Source organism: Pecten maximus, chromosome 11, assembly GCF_902652985.1.
Source record: "Pecten maximus chromosome 11, xPecMax1.1, whole genome shotgun sequence".
Taxonomy (NCBI): Eukaryota; Metazoa; Mollusca; class Bivalvia; order Pectinida; family Pectinidae; genus Pecten; species Pecten maximus.
Genome location: NC_047025.1, coordinates 37,916,660 through 37,934,237, shown reverse-complemented (window position 1 = coordinate 37,934,237; position 17,578 = coordinate 37,916,660). Strand labels below are relative to the sequence as shown.

At 37.5% G+C, this 17,578-nt stretch overlaps 1 protein-coding gene across 6 annotated transcripts in view; it reads right to left on the bottom strand.

The window, feature by feature from the left end:
* Positions 1-158: 158 nt before the first annotated feature.
* Positions 159-17,578, bottom strand: part of LOC117337638 — a 41,241-nt gene continuing 23,821 nt past the window's right edge. The window contains exons 6-14 of one of the 6 annotated variants that reach the window (XR_004534886.1): positions 12,085-12,253; positions 10,405-10,434; positions 10,071-10,229; positions 7,277-7,483; positions 6,629-6,760; positions 6,250-6,291; positions 5,532-5,657; positions 1,767-4,537; positions 159-1,674 (exon numbers count right to left, since the gene is read on the bottom strand). Coding sequence is in view for 1 of the 6 variants with exons in the window: in XM_033898716.1 (XP_033754607.1) it covers positions 4,422-4,537; positions 5,532-5,657; positions 6,250-6,291; positions 6,629-6,760; positions 7,277-7,483; positions 10,071-10,229; positions 10,405-10,434; positions 12,085-12,253 (981 nt within the window). In the remaining 5 variants the exon portion in view is untranslated. Of the gene's footprint in view, positions 4,538-5,531; positions 5,658-6,249; positions 6,292-6,628; positions 6,761-7,276; positions 7,484-10,070; positions 10,230-10,404; positions 10,435-12,084; positions 12,254-17,578 lie in introns of all 6 variants that reach the window. The other 5 variants (XR_004534888.1, XR_004534887.1, XR_004534884.1 and 2 more) reach the window with 5 other exon arrangements.

Genomic DNA, 17,578 nt, shown 5'->3' with positions numbered 1-17,578 from the left:
AAAATGAAAGACCCTCTTTATTTGTTTTCACTTGTTCTATAATATTTCAAGCTTGTCCAAGTGATTGACAGTATCAAAGAGATTGATAGTATTACTAAAATTACCTCGTATTTAGTTGATTCTTAATCGCGGCATTGTAAAATAAAACGTAAACAAGATTGTTTATTTGACATTTTATTTCCAGAGATGCAACATCGCATTCTAAAAAGTCGTATTGGAATGAAACAATTTTAATAAAAATATATAGACCAAATGTTGAAACATACACTTTTAAACAACACCAATAATTTAAAACAATTTCTATATAGACAACGAGTACGGACAAGGCACCACTAGTTATGTACAAATTAATGCGATAATATAACTCGTATCACAAGGCTCATAGCAATTCAATTAACGCTGCATGACAATTGAGTTCCGATCTTCCACCGAATGGGTGTCGGTCATGTATAACCTGGGTACATGGATCTACCTCGTTTACAGGAAATTCAGAAGTACATAAAACAATGCGTGTACAGCCATGACTCAGCCACGATTTAATCTAACAATAGACACTCGCTTCTCTATTGATAAACATGAACCCCTTGCATAGATAAATTCTTATATCTAAACACAATCAATTTTTACTACAGAACACGTGATAATGTCTGCTTTGTGCATTATAAATTAAAATGAATATTTGAAGCAATATTCATTTATTTCATTCAGAGATTTCTAAAAATATATTGATGGAGACTATATATATCGGGTACTGTAACGCTCGAATAAAATAATATAGTGCGAATACAGTTTCACAATCTAAAACGTTTAAAAGGAAAGATAGAAACACAGTTTTAACCAGGATTCAATGAGAGCGATAGCAAAAGAATGGTTGCTTGATATATACGCTTCTATATGTCCTGTAACTGACTTTTTTTTTCCTCACAGACAATATTTCGCCATATCACTAAAGTTATATCAATTGAGCTGGCTCTAAGTTGAGAATAGAACGATATTTAAAACATTTGTGGAACTACTGACAATTATGAAAAAAAAGTTTCGATACTTAAAACATGTTTTAATATTTAAAGAAATGTTTTTTCAACTACCGTTTGTCCCTATTATTAGAAAATAGATTCCATCGGATATTGAAGGTTATATAACATGCATAGGGAATTAAGCGTGCTAACTAATTGAAATTAGCACTGTCATCACACGAGAATTCCTAAACAATATATACTATCTAACATCTTTGGAAAGCCATATTGATTACAATGTACCATTTCTGTGATTATATAACCGTTATGACCCTAGCTGTTGATAGGACATTAAACAACTGATGTAACCGATTTCCATTGGTCAAAATGAGTGTATAATTGAAAGAGAGGCTGTAAAGTTGCAATGTACTGCTGGTGTATTCGGATTACATTCAGTTATCCTAGTGCACATGAAGACGCTATAAGTCTCATTTAACTTGGAAAAGTAACAAATATTTAAAAAAAAATCGTAATCACATTCGCAAGATTGATACGCGCATACAATAGGCGAAATCTATACGGCGTACTGCTAACACCAACCTGATATAAACCACCTATAGCAATCTGATTATACTGCTAATACCAATCTGATATAAACCACCTATAGCAATCTGATTATACTGCTAATAACAACCTGATATAAACCACCTATAGCAATCTGTTTATACTGCTAATAACAATCTGTTTATGCTGCCTATAGCAATCTGATTATACTGCTTATAGCAACCTGTTTATGCTGCCTATAGTAACCTGATTATACTGCTAATACCAACCTGATATAAACCACCTATAGCAATCTGTTTATACTGCTAATAACAATCTGTTTATGCTGCCTATAGCAATCTGATTATACTGCTTATAGCAACCTGTTTATGCTGCCTATAGTAACCTGATTATACTGCTAATACCAACCTGATATAAACCACCTATAGCAATCTGTTTATACTGCTAATAACAATCTGTTTATGCTGCCTATAGCAATCTGATTATACTGCTTATAGCAACCTGTTTATGCTGCCTATAGTAACCTGATTATACTGCTAATAACAACCTGATATAAACCACCTATAGCAATCTGATTATACTGCTTATAGCAACCTGTTTATGCTGCCTATATCAACCTGATTATACTCCCTATAGTAACCAGATTATGTTGCCTATAGTAACCAGATTATTTTGTCTATAGTAACCAGATTATGTTGCCTATAATAACCAGATTATGTTGCCTATAGTAACCAGATTATGTTGCCTATAGTAACCAGATTATACTCCCTATAGTAACCAGATTATGTTGCCTATAGTAACCAGATTATGTTGCCTATAGTAACCAGATTATACTGCCTATAGTAACCAGATTATGTTGCCTATAATAACCAGATTATGACGCCTATAGTAACCAGATTATACTGCCTATAGTAACCAGATTATGTTGCCTATAGTAACCAGATTATACTGCCTACAGTAACCAGATTATACTGCCTATAGTAACCAGATTATGTTGCCTATAGTAACATGATTATACTCCCTATACCCGGTCATAACCATATTATACTGCCTATAGTAACCAGATTATTTTGCCTATAGTAACCAGATTATGTTGTCTATAGTAACCAGATTATGTTGTCTATAGTAACCAGATTATGTTGCCTATAGTAACCAGATTATGTTGCCTATAGTAACCAGATTATGTTGTCTATAATAACCAGATTATGTTGTCTATAATAACCAGATTATGTTGTCTATAATAACCAGATTATGTTGCCTATAGTAACCAGATTATGTTGCCTATAGTAACCAGATTATACTGCCTATAGTAACCAGATTATGTTGCCTATAGTAACCAGATTATACTGCCGATAGTAACCAGATTATGTTGTATATAATAACCAGATTATGTTGCCTATAATAACCAGATTATACTGCCTATAGTAACCATATTATGTTGTCTATAGTAACCAGATCATGTTGCCTTTAGTAACCAGATTAAAGTGCAGTGTACACTACGTCATGAAGTGTAACCTAGTGTATAACGGTGGTCTGTACTTTAATCAGATTGTGCCTTCAGGCGGCAGATATATAGTTTACCTCTACAACCCTGAATATTTGTTTTAAAAAACCGATTCTGATAAAGCATTAACAAGCGCAAGACAGCTACTCACAGAGATATCTTTTGAATTATAGGAGATAAACTTTCCACTTCTGTTTATAAATGTAGTTAAACCTTGTAAAAAAGGGATATATCATTAGTTTGAGATAAATGAGACATCTTTAACAGTAGGATGCCTTATGGCGTTTCACACAATGTTTCGGTAGGTCTCTAGTTCTCTATCAAGGACAGCACTGCGCTGGTCGTGAACACAACAAGCTTACATGGAATTGTCATGCTGAGGATAAAGGTTTATAATACTTAGTGCTCTTTCTCTTCCAAATGACTTTTGACAAACATTTTTACCGTTTGTATAATCATGACAACCTGGATTAAGTAGTCATTAGAAACGACGTGTAAGCACTGGCAACCAGACCATGCAACAAGCTTGTGTTCTTAGAAGTAAGTAGTCATAAACTTTCGTATTGATTTTAGGCTTTGCATTGCCTTATCATTGAAGTTTGAAAAAAAATCATCCCAAAATATTCAGTGGATATCTAACGGCCATTACATATGACCAGCTATGGGAGGGCTCACTGAGTACGACCTTACGATAATGGACATTATTTTTAACACGCCGCAGATGGCTGAATCGAGACGAGGGGCCATAGACGTTCGCCTTAATACCCAAATACTAAAATACATATACTATTGTATTATTCAAAGTAAGCTCCCGTCATTAAACAGGTAACACCGACGTGTTAATGCTTTTAATGATTAATACATTATTAACTAATAAACTGTAAATCCGGGCCAAGTTGTTCAAAAGGTGATTACGATAACCATAGTTTCAAAACAATGTTAAATTCCAGGTAAATCATTTCTGGTAAAACTGACTTGACAACATTTTCTATTAAGCTATATATATATATATTTTTAAGCAATGGTATTCTCACTAATTAAGTGATTAGAACTAGTAACCTTTTTTAACAACTGGGCTATGAAGATGATAAAGGAACACAGTCAGTAGGGATTTGTTTATCACTATGACAGTATCGATGTAATCAATATCACAAACGGATATTGTGTATAACAAGTTACTGCACCATGAATGTTACAATGGGACCCGCAAATGTGGCCTTTATAGACAGGTTCTATTGTTACATACTGTATTTTCATGAGAGCATTCAATATATCTAGTCCATATGATCTTCATCTTAATTCACATATTCTATGATCAGCTTAAACATAACGACATTGAAAATGAGCGAGTAAAACTAAACAGACACAATAATAACATTATTACAGGACACTTGGTATCATAATAATTTCGTGTAAATAATTTGTAACATCAGCCATAACATAAGTAAATAATTTGTGTTTATATAAAGATGACCTTGAACACCATTCTGTGCCTGTGCCTCTCTGTAGTATGCTGAAACAAAAAAACAACAAACGAACTATAAATATGTGTCATGTACAAGGGTGATGTTTAGGATGAATAACCACAAAATCATTACAAATGTTTGTGTTTTTCATGTTTAGGTAAATGAAATATATCATTCACATATGATAAAATGAATTTATTTTTGCACAGATGTACTTTTATTTCAAGCTGTGAATGGTCTGTTCTGTCTCATACAGATCACGTGACCTCGTTTTTACGTGATATCGGATACATTTCTCAGATAAATGGCAAATCTTATAAAAACTCTACACACGTATGACAGCACGCTGCTAGTCTATCCAGAACATGTTTAACATGTGGAATGTCGTGCAGTTTTATTTGTTTATTCAATTATATCCTGTATCTATTGATAAAATAAACAGAAATGATATGAATGTATAAATCTAATGCATTAGGTAGTACAGCACTTTAGGAGTACACGAACCAGTACAGTCTCGTATAACAAACGATAATGTTATCCAGGCATAGCTTCCAATATATGGAAATGGCACATAGGAATTTATATTGGTCATAGTAACCTTCAGTGGAGAACTGTATTCATATCCCGAGTATACTCGATATAGTTAATTTAAGGTGTGTGTAGATTAACCCTTAAATACGGTTTATATCAAGGTGGAGAAACTTTAAGTCTTATCAATAAAATAAACTTAGTTTAAAATCTTACCATAATACATCTAGTTTAAAATCTTACCACAATACATCTAGTTTAAAATCTTACCACAATGAATTCAGTTTAAAATCTTACCCTTAATCCATTTAGTTTAAAATCTTACCCAAATACATCTAACTTAAAATCTTACCCTAATACATTTAGTTTAAAACCTTACCATAATAAATTCAGTTAAAATCTTACCATAATAAATTCAGTTTAAAATCTTACCACCATAAATTCAGTTTAAAATCTTACCATAATAAATTCAGTTTAAAATCTTACCACAATAAATTCAGTTTAAAATCTTACCACAATAAATTTCGTCCGATCTGTCATCACAGTCGTACACACCGTCACAGATATTCGACATTGGGATACAGAGGTAGTTACTCCGACAATGAAACCCACCGCTACACGGGTCCAGTGTTGTCGACGCTGGAACATTCGTAATAAGAAATGCTTACTAGTTATATCGTAGTTATTGTTCATTTTATAATTACAGACTCCTGGTGATACAATGCTCGGTGAAACAGTAGATTTCATTATCAAGTAGGTTTGTTACAATTTCTTTTGTGACTTGTGGAAAAAAATATTTCAGCTCATCATTTTCATATACATGAATAGTATGCTATTACAAAAACAACAGAGAATGCCGGTACACTAACGAGGCCATTGTCCAATTAAACGAGGGCAAGATATGAACTATAGATTTGTAAGGAGAATCCTGATAAAGTACTAGGAGTTATGGAGAATCCTGATAAAGTACTAGGAGAATAAGACCAGGTGTTCTAGGGGAGAAGGCGTCTTCTGCTTCATCGACGACACTCCGCACCATACAAACTTAAAATATATCTTAGTTACGTTCTCAAAATGAGGACTAGGGTAGTGACAATAAAACCACCGGACATATCAACAAATATCGAACACGTCTGACTTCACATCGCATATTAAAAGATTTCCCAACATCATTTGGGATACTTTTGAATGATATTGGTAGATAAATATTTAATATGCAATACACACTTACGTTCCGGCGGCAAGGACCAGCCTAACTCTATTTTCCATAACTCTGTTCACAATGGAAAAAAAAGAACATAAGTTAAAGACACAGGTTGAAATATATTACATATCAAATCAAAGATAGGACAGGTCTATAATTTTAAAAGTTGTTAATTACCATATACTGAAGATGTCCATGAAGTCAATAAATACATGACTGTATAAAGTAAAATATAGACATATACTTTCTGGGTACAGAACACAGGGGCCAAAGAAGTGTCATAAATGTGGCATACATAATGGACTCGAAAATGGAAATTTACATATTTAACATTAACTCAAGAAAAAGTGTGGTATAGAGCACATCGACTGAGGAGGTACACTGGTATACCATTAACGATACATACTTGATATAGAACACATGGGCTCAGGACTCTCGTCCGAGTTGTCTCCACAGTGATCCACACCATCACAGGTAAGATGGCGGTCTATACACCACAGGTTACTACACAGATAGTCAGCTTTGTTGGGGCAACCGTCTGGGAAAAAAGATATACAAAATTGCGTCATCATCCAGTCTGAAACAACTAATTGACAATATTACGTCATCATCTAGTCTAAAACAAATAATAAACAATATTACGTCATCATCTAGTCTAAAACAACCAATTTAAAATATTACTTCATCATCTAGTCTAAAACAAATAATTAACAATATTACGTCATCATCTAGTCTGAAACAACCAATTTAAAATATTACGTCATCATCTAGCGAAGTGTGAAACAGCAAATTTATAAAATAACGTCATCATTTAGCGAAGTGTGAAACAAATCATGCACGTTACATTGTAGGTTTTCGGACAGGACAGTAACATGTGTGTATAAATACGATCAATATGCTAATTGTCAATTGATGTCAAATAATACGATTGTATATGGTATCAACGTGTTCAAACAGCAAATGTTCTTAGCCACATGATCTTTTATGGATACCTGCACACTGGTGTTGTTAATCCATTTTAACTTTATAACAGAATAAACTATAATATGATTACCGTCTGTGACATTATCCACAGCTGTGTATACGAAAGTGAGGCTGTCTTCCGGATAGAAGGTTCCTCTGAGCCGGATGTAGAATCCCTCCGTACTAGACAACCATGACCCTGTTGTCAGGTTGGTGGATATGAATCGCGTGATCTGGGGGCCAACAGATGTAAGACCATCATGGATATCCAGGGCATTGCTACCGACGTCAAGCCATCCTAAAGGACAAAGAAATGGTGATAACGATGTCAAGCCATCCTAAAGGACAAAGAAATGGTGATAAGATAACTACGTCAAACCATCCTAAAGGACAAAGAAATGGTGATAACGATGTCAAGCAATCCTAAAGGACAAAGAAATGGTGATAAGGACGTCAAGTCATCCTAAAGGACAAAGAAATGGTGATAACTACGTCAAGCCATCCTAAAGGACAAAGAAAAGGTGATAACGATGTCAAGCCATCCTAAAGGACAAAGAAATGGTGATAACGATGTCAAGCCATCATACAGGACAAAGAAATGGTGATAAGGACGTCAAGCCATCCTAAAGGACAAAGAAATGGTGATAATGACGTCAAGTCATCCTAAAGGACAAAGAAATGGTGACAACTACGTCAAGCCATCCTAAAGGACAAATAAATGGTGATAACGATGTCAAGCCATCCTAAAGGACAAAGAAATGGTGATAATGACGTCAAGCCATCCTAAAGGACAAAGAAATGGTGATAACGATGTCACGCCATCCTAAAGGACAAAGAAATGGTGATAACTACGTCAAGCCATCCTAAAGGACAAAGAAATGGTGATAATGACGTCAAGCCATCCTAAAGGACAAAGAAATGGTGATAACGACGTCAAGCCATCCTAAAGGACAAAGAAATGGTGATAATGACGTCAAGCCATCCTAAAGGACAAAGAAATGGTGATAACGACGTCAAGCCATCCTAAAGGACAAAGAAATGGTGATAAGAGTCAAGCCATCCTAAAGGACAAAGAAATGGTGATAAGATAACTACGTCAAACCATCCTAAAGGACAAAGAAATGGTGATAACGATGTCAAGACATCCTAAAGGACAAAGAAATGGTGATAACTACGTCAAGCCATCCTAAAGGACAAAGAAATGGTGATAACGACGTCAAGCCATCCTAAAGGACAAAGAAATGGTGATAAGGACGTCAAGCCATCCTAAAGGACAAAGAAATGGTGATAACTACGTCAAGCCATCCTAAAGGACAAAGAAATGGTGATAACTACGTCAAGCCATCCTAAAGGACAAAGAAATGGTGATAACGATGTCAAGCCATCCTAAAGGACAAAGAAATGGTGATAAGGACGTCAAGTCATCCTAAAGGACAAAGAAATGGTGATAACTACGTCAAGCCATCCTAAAGGACAAAGAAATGGTGATAACGATGTCAAGCCATCGTAAAGGACAAAGAAATGGTGATAAGGACGTCAAGCCATCCTAAAGGACAAAGAAATGGTGATAACGACGTCAAGCCATCCTAAAGGACAAAGAAATGGTGATAACGATGTCAAGACATCCTAAAGGACAAAGAAATGGTGATAACGATGTCAAGTCATCCTAAAGGACAAAGAAATGGTGATAACGATGTCAAGCCATCCTAAAGGACAAAGAAATGGTGATAACGATGCCAAGACATCCTAAAGGACAAAGAAATGGTGATAATGACGTCAAGCCATCCTAAAGGACAAAGAAATGGTGATAACGATGTCAAGTCATCCTAAAGGACAAAGAAATGGTGATAACGATCACAAGTTATACGTTTGCCGTAAAGGAATCTATATATTCGAGTATCCTAATGTTTCCCAATCAATAATAGGACCATGTGTTCCGGAAGAGTAAGCGACTTCTGCTTCATCGGCGACACGCGCCATACAAAACTAGGTCACGGCGACACTCGCCATACAAAACTAGGTCACGGCGACATTCGCCATACAAAACTAGGTAACGGCGACACTCGCCATACAAAACTAGGTCAAATCTTAAATGCAATGTAAGTCATAATCTCAAATACGAATAGGCTAGTGACATCATAACACTAGATCAGTCTATTTATATGTCTAAACTTTTCAAGTTTATTTTATTCCCCCCTCCCCCGTTTTATTGCTTTCCTTAATTTTCTATCACTTAAGAAGAAGTGGATTGAGTGCGGATACTTCCCGTAGACCCGCAAGTAAATGTTGATATCTCCAAGTACAATGTAAGGGATATCAAGGTCAATTTGAACTGAAATGTAAAGTCATCAAGTTTATTTTGAATAAGCTTCCCACAACACCAGCTGTGTGACAGATGAAGGGGATTACAAGCCGACAAGCTGACACATAACAAACTAAGTACATATTGCACTTGTTCGACAACAGCAGAGACATGTTCCACCACCCATGGGAAATGTCAAAACAGCGTCCTGTCGAGACTGACACAGGAATTCACAACGCTATTGTCCATAACGCGTATACTCCCATCCCAAGTTTGTAAACATAAAACTTACTATTTACAATTGAATTTTACCCGTTTTCAAAGAAATTCTATCTAGGAAGCAACTATAAAACAAATTTTCTGACGTGCATGCTAGCTCTTTAATACTGACTAATGCATATTACGCATATCAAAATTAGCCCAGCTGTCTGTGGAACTATGGAGATATGCTAACTGTAAACATTCTATTTTAATAACGAACTTAAACGTGACCGGAAATGGAAACATGCATGCTTTCCCGTTCATCCTGAAATAACACGGGTCAGATTGTAGATAGGACTTGGGATATTACTTGGTTACTTACCATCGCCTAAAGAGTAGTCTGTCAGTCTCAACAACATTCCTTGCATGTTTTCATGTCTTCGTATGATCCAAATACAATCGTACACACCCGGGAGTGAGGGGAAGGCGTGGCCTATCTCCAGTTTCCCGCCCGTCTTGGCATGGACTAAGGAACTGCAATCTGAGAAGGCGCATAACGTCTTAAATCCTCCCTACCATATAGCTCATTAATCAATTATCGTTACAAAATGTTATCTGGAGATACATATCAAATAGGATATGATAAAACAGAATTTGTTATTCCTCATCTCTTATGATGATGTGTTCTAATAATACAACAAATTAATAATACTTACTAGTACTGGGTCTCTTGTCCCATCGCTTTTCTGTAAACGAAAAAAATACTTAATTTAAAAAAAACACTTATTACTATACAACATCAAATAGCAATAATAAATACTTGGTCGCTTCATTTTGATCGATGAAACAATGCTTCATCAACACAAATCGACATGAAACAATGCTTCATCAACACAAATCGACATGAAACAATGCTAAATCGACATGAAACAATGCTTCATCAACACAAATCGACATAAAACAATGCTTCATCAACACAAATCGACATGAAACAATGCTTCATCAACACAAATCGACATGAAACAATGCTTCATCAACACAAATCGACATGAAACAATGCTTCATCAACACAAATCGACATGAAACAATGCTTCATCAACACAAATCGACATGAAACAATGCTTCTTCAACACAAATCGACATAAAACAATGCTTCATCAACACAAATCGACATAAAACAATGCTTCATCAACACAAATCGACATAAAAAACAATGCTTCATCAACACAAATCGACATAAAACAATGCTTCATCAACACAAATCGACAGGAAAGTTTTACATTTCTCGTGATACCGGTAAATATGTCTCTGTAAAAGTAGTATACATATTTATCACACGGGTAACACACAGGTACCATGTATATACAAATTCCCTCGGTTTACGATAATAATAGCTTTGTAACCAAGGAACGGGGACATTGTAAAACCATTTTATATCACAATGTTAAACACACTAAAACCAGATCGTCAGTACTACTATACATGCAAAAGCTGATATTCAAATATTGTTTCATTATGCATCGGACCTCGCAAAAGAACACTACCCAGGGCTAATATATATGACGAAGCCTACTTGCTTTTGGAAAACTGAAAAAAAAAGAAAAAACCCCAGAACCGCTGGTAGTTATAATGGGCCAGTGCCAAGTATACAGAACTATCTGTACTCTTGATGATCTACTGTAACAGGAGAGGCTTACTATTGACAATATCTAGAGTGTCCACTCACATCTCAGATTTATGTCTGAAATCTTCGAATATGCACCATAATTATCTATATACATTGGTATGTAAAGTGAAAACGTTTACCGAAATTTAAAACGTTGAGCAGGAAAATCAAAGACAAAGAGCGCATATACCAGACCCTGGTGGTGTTCTCTTACTAGACAACTAAAACCCCAAGTGTGAGTGGTCCAGCTATAGGATAAATAAGACAACTGAAACCCCAAGGGTGAGCGGTCCAGCTATAGGATAAATAAGACAACTGAAACCCCAAGGGTGAGCGGTCCAGCTATAGGATAAATAAGACAACAAACACCAATGACGAGACAACAAACACCAATGACGAGACAACAAACACCAATGACGAGACAACAAACACCAATGACGAGACAACAAACATCACTGACGAGACTACAAACATCACTGACGAGACAACAAACACCACTGACGAGACAACAAACAACAATGACGAGACAACAAACATCACTGACGAGACAAAAAACATCAATGACGAGACAACACATATCACTGACGAGACAACAAACACCAATGACGAGACAACAAGCATCACTGCTGAGACAACAAGCATCAATGACGAGACAACAAACATCATTGACGAGACAACAAACATCACTGAAGTAATACAATGTTGATGACCTGCTTAACCAATGACTTACCGGAAACGAACTGGTACGTGGCTTTGAAGCCGATATGCTGACAACACCTGTGTGTGGTTTTGCCCGTATTGAACACAACAATGATGGTGTTCGATTCCGATACAAACAGGGGGCGCTGTTGTTTGCCAAACACCATGGATGGCGATGACGCATGTAGGCCGTCATATATCTGAGGAAAAAAAAAAAAAAAAAAGTTATAAATGATATGGAATAATGGACCCCGAACAGAACAGAAGTGATTAGGAATTATAAACCAAAAGAGAACGGGAGTGACATGAGTATTTCAAAATGGATAATTATGAATAATTCTAATGTATAAGATTAAGAAAGGGAACATTTTCCGGACTACACCGGCCTTAATAAACAAGACTACAGGAAATATAGACATAAGCTATGTTATACTGTACACCCAACGACTGAGGTTATGATGTTATACTGTACACCCCACGACTGAGGTTATGATGTTATACTACTGTACACCCAACGACTGAGGTTATGATGTTATACTGTACACCCCACGACTGAGGTTATGATGTTATACTGTACACCCAACGACTGAGGTTATGATGTTATACTGTACACCCAACGACTGAGGTTATGATGTTATACTGTACACCCAACGACTGATGTTATGGTGTTATACTGTACACCCAACGACTGAAGTTATGATGTTATACCGTACATCCAACGACTGAGGTTATGATGTTATACTGTACACCCAACGACTGAGGTTATGATGTTATACTGTACACCCAACGACTGAGGTTATGATGTTATACTACTGTTCACCCAACGACTGAGGTTATGATGTTATACTGTACACCCAACGACTGAAGTTATGATGTTATACTGTACACCCAACGACTGAGGTTATTATGATGTTATACTACTGTACACCCAACGACTGAGGTTATGATGTTATACTGTACACCCAACGACTGAGGTTATGATGTTATACTGTACACCCAACGACTGAGGTTATGATGTTATACTACTGTACACCCAACGACTGAGGTTATGATGTTATACTGTACACCCCACGACTGAGGTTATGATGTTATACTGTACACCCCACGACTGAGGTTATGATGTTATACTGTACACCCAACGACTGAGGTTATGATGTTATACTGTACACCCCACGACTGAGGTTATGATGTTATACTACTGTACACCCAACGACTGAGGTTATGATGTTATACTGTACACCCCACGACTGAGGTTATGATGTTATACTACTGTACACCCAACGACTGAGGTTATGATGTTATACTGTACACCCCACGACTGAGGTTATGATGTTATACTACTGGACACCAAACGACTGAGGTTATGATGTTATACTGGACACCCCACGACTGAGGTTATGATGTTATACTGTACACCCAACGACTGAGGTTATGATGTTATACTGTACACCTCACGACTGAGGTTATGTTATACTGGACACCCCACGACTGAGGTTATGATGTTATACTGTACACCCAACGACTGAGGTTATGATGTTATACTGTACACCCCACGACTGAGGTTATGATGTTATACTGTACACCCAACGACTGAGGTTATGATGTTATACTGTACACCCAACGACTGAGGTTATGATGTTATACTGTACACCCCACGACTGAGGTTATGATGTTATACTGTACACCAAACGACTGAGGTTATGATGTTATACTGTACACCCCACGACTGAGGTTATGATGTTATACTGTACACCCCACGACTGAGGTTATGATGTTATACTGTACACCCAACGACTGAGGTTATGATGTTATACTGTACACCCAACGACTGAAGTTATGATGTTATACTGTACACCTCACGACTGAGGTTATGATGTTATACCGTACACCCAACGACTGAGGTTATGATGTTATACTGTACACCCCACGACTGAGGTTATGATGTTATACCGTACACCCCACGACTGAGGTTATGATGTTATACTGTACACCCCACGACTGAGGTTATGATGTTATACTGTACACCCAACGACTGAGGTTATGATGTTATACTGTACACCCAACGACTGAGGTTATGATGTTATACTGTACACCCAACGACTGAGGTTATGATGTTATACTGTACACCCAACGACTGAAGTTATGATGTTATACTGTACACCAAACGACTGAGGTTATGATGTTATACTGTACACCCCACGACTGAGGTTATGATGTTATACTGTACACCCCACGACTGAGGTTATGATGTTATACTGTACACCCCACGACTGAGGTTATGATGTTATACCGTACACCCAACGACTGAGGTTATGATGTTATACCGTACACCCAACGACTGAGGTTATGATGTTATACTGTACACCCAACGACTGAGGTTATGATGTTATACTGTACACCAAACGACTGAGGTTATGATGTTATACTGTACACCCAACGACTGAGGTTATGATGTTATACTGTACACCCAACGACTGAGGTTATGATGTTATACTACTGTTCACCCAACGACTGAGGTTATGATGTTATACTGTACACCCAACGACTGAGGTTATGATGTTATACCGTACACCCAACGACTGAGGTTATGATGTTATACTGTACACCCCACGACTGAGGTTATGATGTTATACCGTACACCCAACGACTGAGGTTATGATGTTATACTGTACACCCAACGACTGAAGTTATGATGTTATACTACTGTACACCCAACGACTGAAGTTATGATGTTATACTACTGTACACCCAACGACTGAGGTTATGATGTTATACTGTACACCCAACGACTGAGGTTATGATGTTATACTGTACACCCAACGACTGAGGTTATGATGTTATACTGTACACCCCACCGCTGAGGTTATGATGTTATACTGTACACCCAACGACTGAGGTTATGATGTTATACTGTACACCAAACGACTGAGGTTATGATGTTATACTGTACACCCAACGACTGAGGTTATGATGTTATACTGTACACCCAACGACTGAAGTTATGATGTTATACCGTACACCCAACGACTGAGGTTATGATGTTATACTGTACACCCAACGACTGAGGTTATGATGTTATACTACTGTACACCCAACGACTGAGGTTATGATGTTATACTGTACACCCAACGACTGAGGTTATGATGTTATACTGTACACCCAACGACTGAGGTTATGTTATACTGTACACCCAACGACTGAGGTTATGACGTTATACTGTACACCCAACGACTGAGGTTATGATGTTATACTGTACACCCAACGACTGAGGTTATGATGTTATACTGTACACCCAACGACTGAGGTTATGATGTTATACTGTACACCCAACGACTGAAGTTATGATGTTATACTGTACACCCAACGACTGAGGTTATGACGTTATACTGTACACCCAATGACTGAGGTTATGATGTTATACTGTACACCAAACGACTGAGGTTATGATGTTATACTGTACACCCAACGACTGAGGTTATGATGTTATACTACTGTACACCCAACGACTGAGGTTATGATGTTATACTGTACACCCAACGACTGAGGTTATGATGTTATACTGTACACCCCACGACTGAGGTTATGATGTTATACTGTACACCCAACGACTGAGGTTATGATGTTATACTGTACACCCCACGACTGAGGTTATGATGTTATACTGTACACCCAACGACTGAGGTTATGATGTTATACCGTACACCCAACGACTGAGGTTATGATGTTATACTGTACACCCAACGACTGAGGTTATGATGTTATACTGTACACCCCACGACTGAGGTTATGATGTTATACTACTGTACACCCAACGACTGAGTTTATGATGTTATACTGTACACCCAACGACTGAGGTTATGATGTTATACTGTACACCCCACGACTGAGGTTATGATGTTATACTACTGTACACCCAACGACTGAGGTTATGATGTTATACTGTACACCAAACGACTGAGGTTATGATGTTATACTGTACACCCAACGACTGAGGTTATGATGTTATACTGTACACCCCACGACTGAGGTTATGATGTTATACTGTACACCCAACGACTGAGGTTATGATGTTATACTGTACACCCCACCGCTGAGGTTATGATGTTATACTGTACACCCAACGACTGATGTTATGTTATACTGGACACCCCACGACTGAGGTTATGACGTTATACTGTACACCCAATGACTGAGGTTATGATGTTATACTGTACACCCAACGACTGAGGTTATGATGTTATACTGTACACCCAACGACTGAGGTTATGATGTTATACTGTACACCCAACGACTGAGGTTATGTTATACTGTACACCCAACGACTGAGGTTATGATGTTATACTGTACACCAAACGACTGAGGTTATGATGTTATACTGTACACCCAACGACTGAGGTTATGATGTTATACTGTACACCCCACGACTGAGGTTATGATGTTATACTGTACACCCAACGACTGAGGTTATGATGCTATACTGTACACCCAACGACTGAAGTTATGATGTTATACTGTACACCAAACGACTGAGGTTATGATGTTATATTGTACACCCCACGACTGAGGTTATGGTGTTATACTGTACACCCCACGACTGAGGTTATGATGTTATACTGTACACCCCACGACTGAGGTTATGATGTTATACTGTACACCCCACGACTGAGGTTATGATGTTATACTGTACACCAAACGACTTAGGTTATGATGTTATACCGTACACCCAACGACTGAGGTTATGATGTTATACCGTACACCCAACGACTGAGGCTATGATGTTATACTGTACACCCAACGACTGAGGTTATGATGTTATACTGTACACCAAACGACTGAGGTTATGATGTTATACTGTACACCCCACGACTGAGGTTATGATGTTATACTGTACACCTCACGACTGAGGTTATGATGTTATACTGTACACCCAACGACTGAGGTTATGATGTTATACTGTACACCTCACGACTGAGGTTATGATGTTATACTGTACACCCAACGACTGAGGTTATGATGTTATACTGTACACCTCACGACTGAGGTTATGATGTTATACTGTACACCCCACGACTGAGGTTATGATGTTATACTGTACACCCAACGACTGAGGTTATGATGTTATACTGTACACCCAACGACTGAGGTTATGAGGTTATACTGTACACCCAACGACTGAGGTTATGATGTTATACTGTACACCCCACGACTGAGGTTATGATGTTATACTGTACACCCCACGACTGAGGTTATGATGTTATACTGTACACCCCACGACTGAGGTTATGATGTTATACTGTACACCCCACGACTGAGGTTATGATGTTATACTGTACACCCCACGACTGAGGTTATGATGTTATACTGTACACCCAACGACTGAGGTTATGATGTTATACTGTACACCCCACGACTGAGGTTATGATGTTATACTGTACACCCCACGACTGAGGTTATGATGTTATACTGTACACCCCACGACTGAGGTTATGATGTTATACTGTACACCCCACGACTGAGGTTATGAT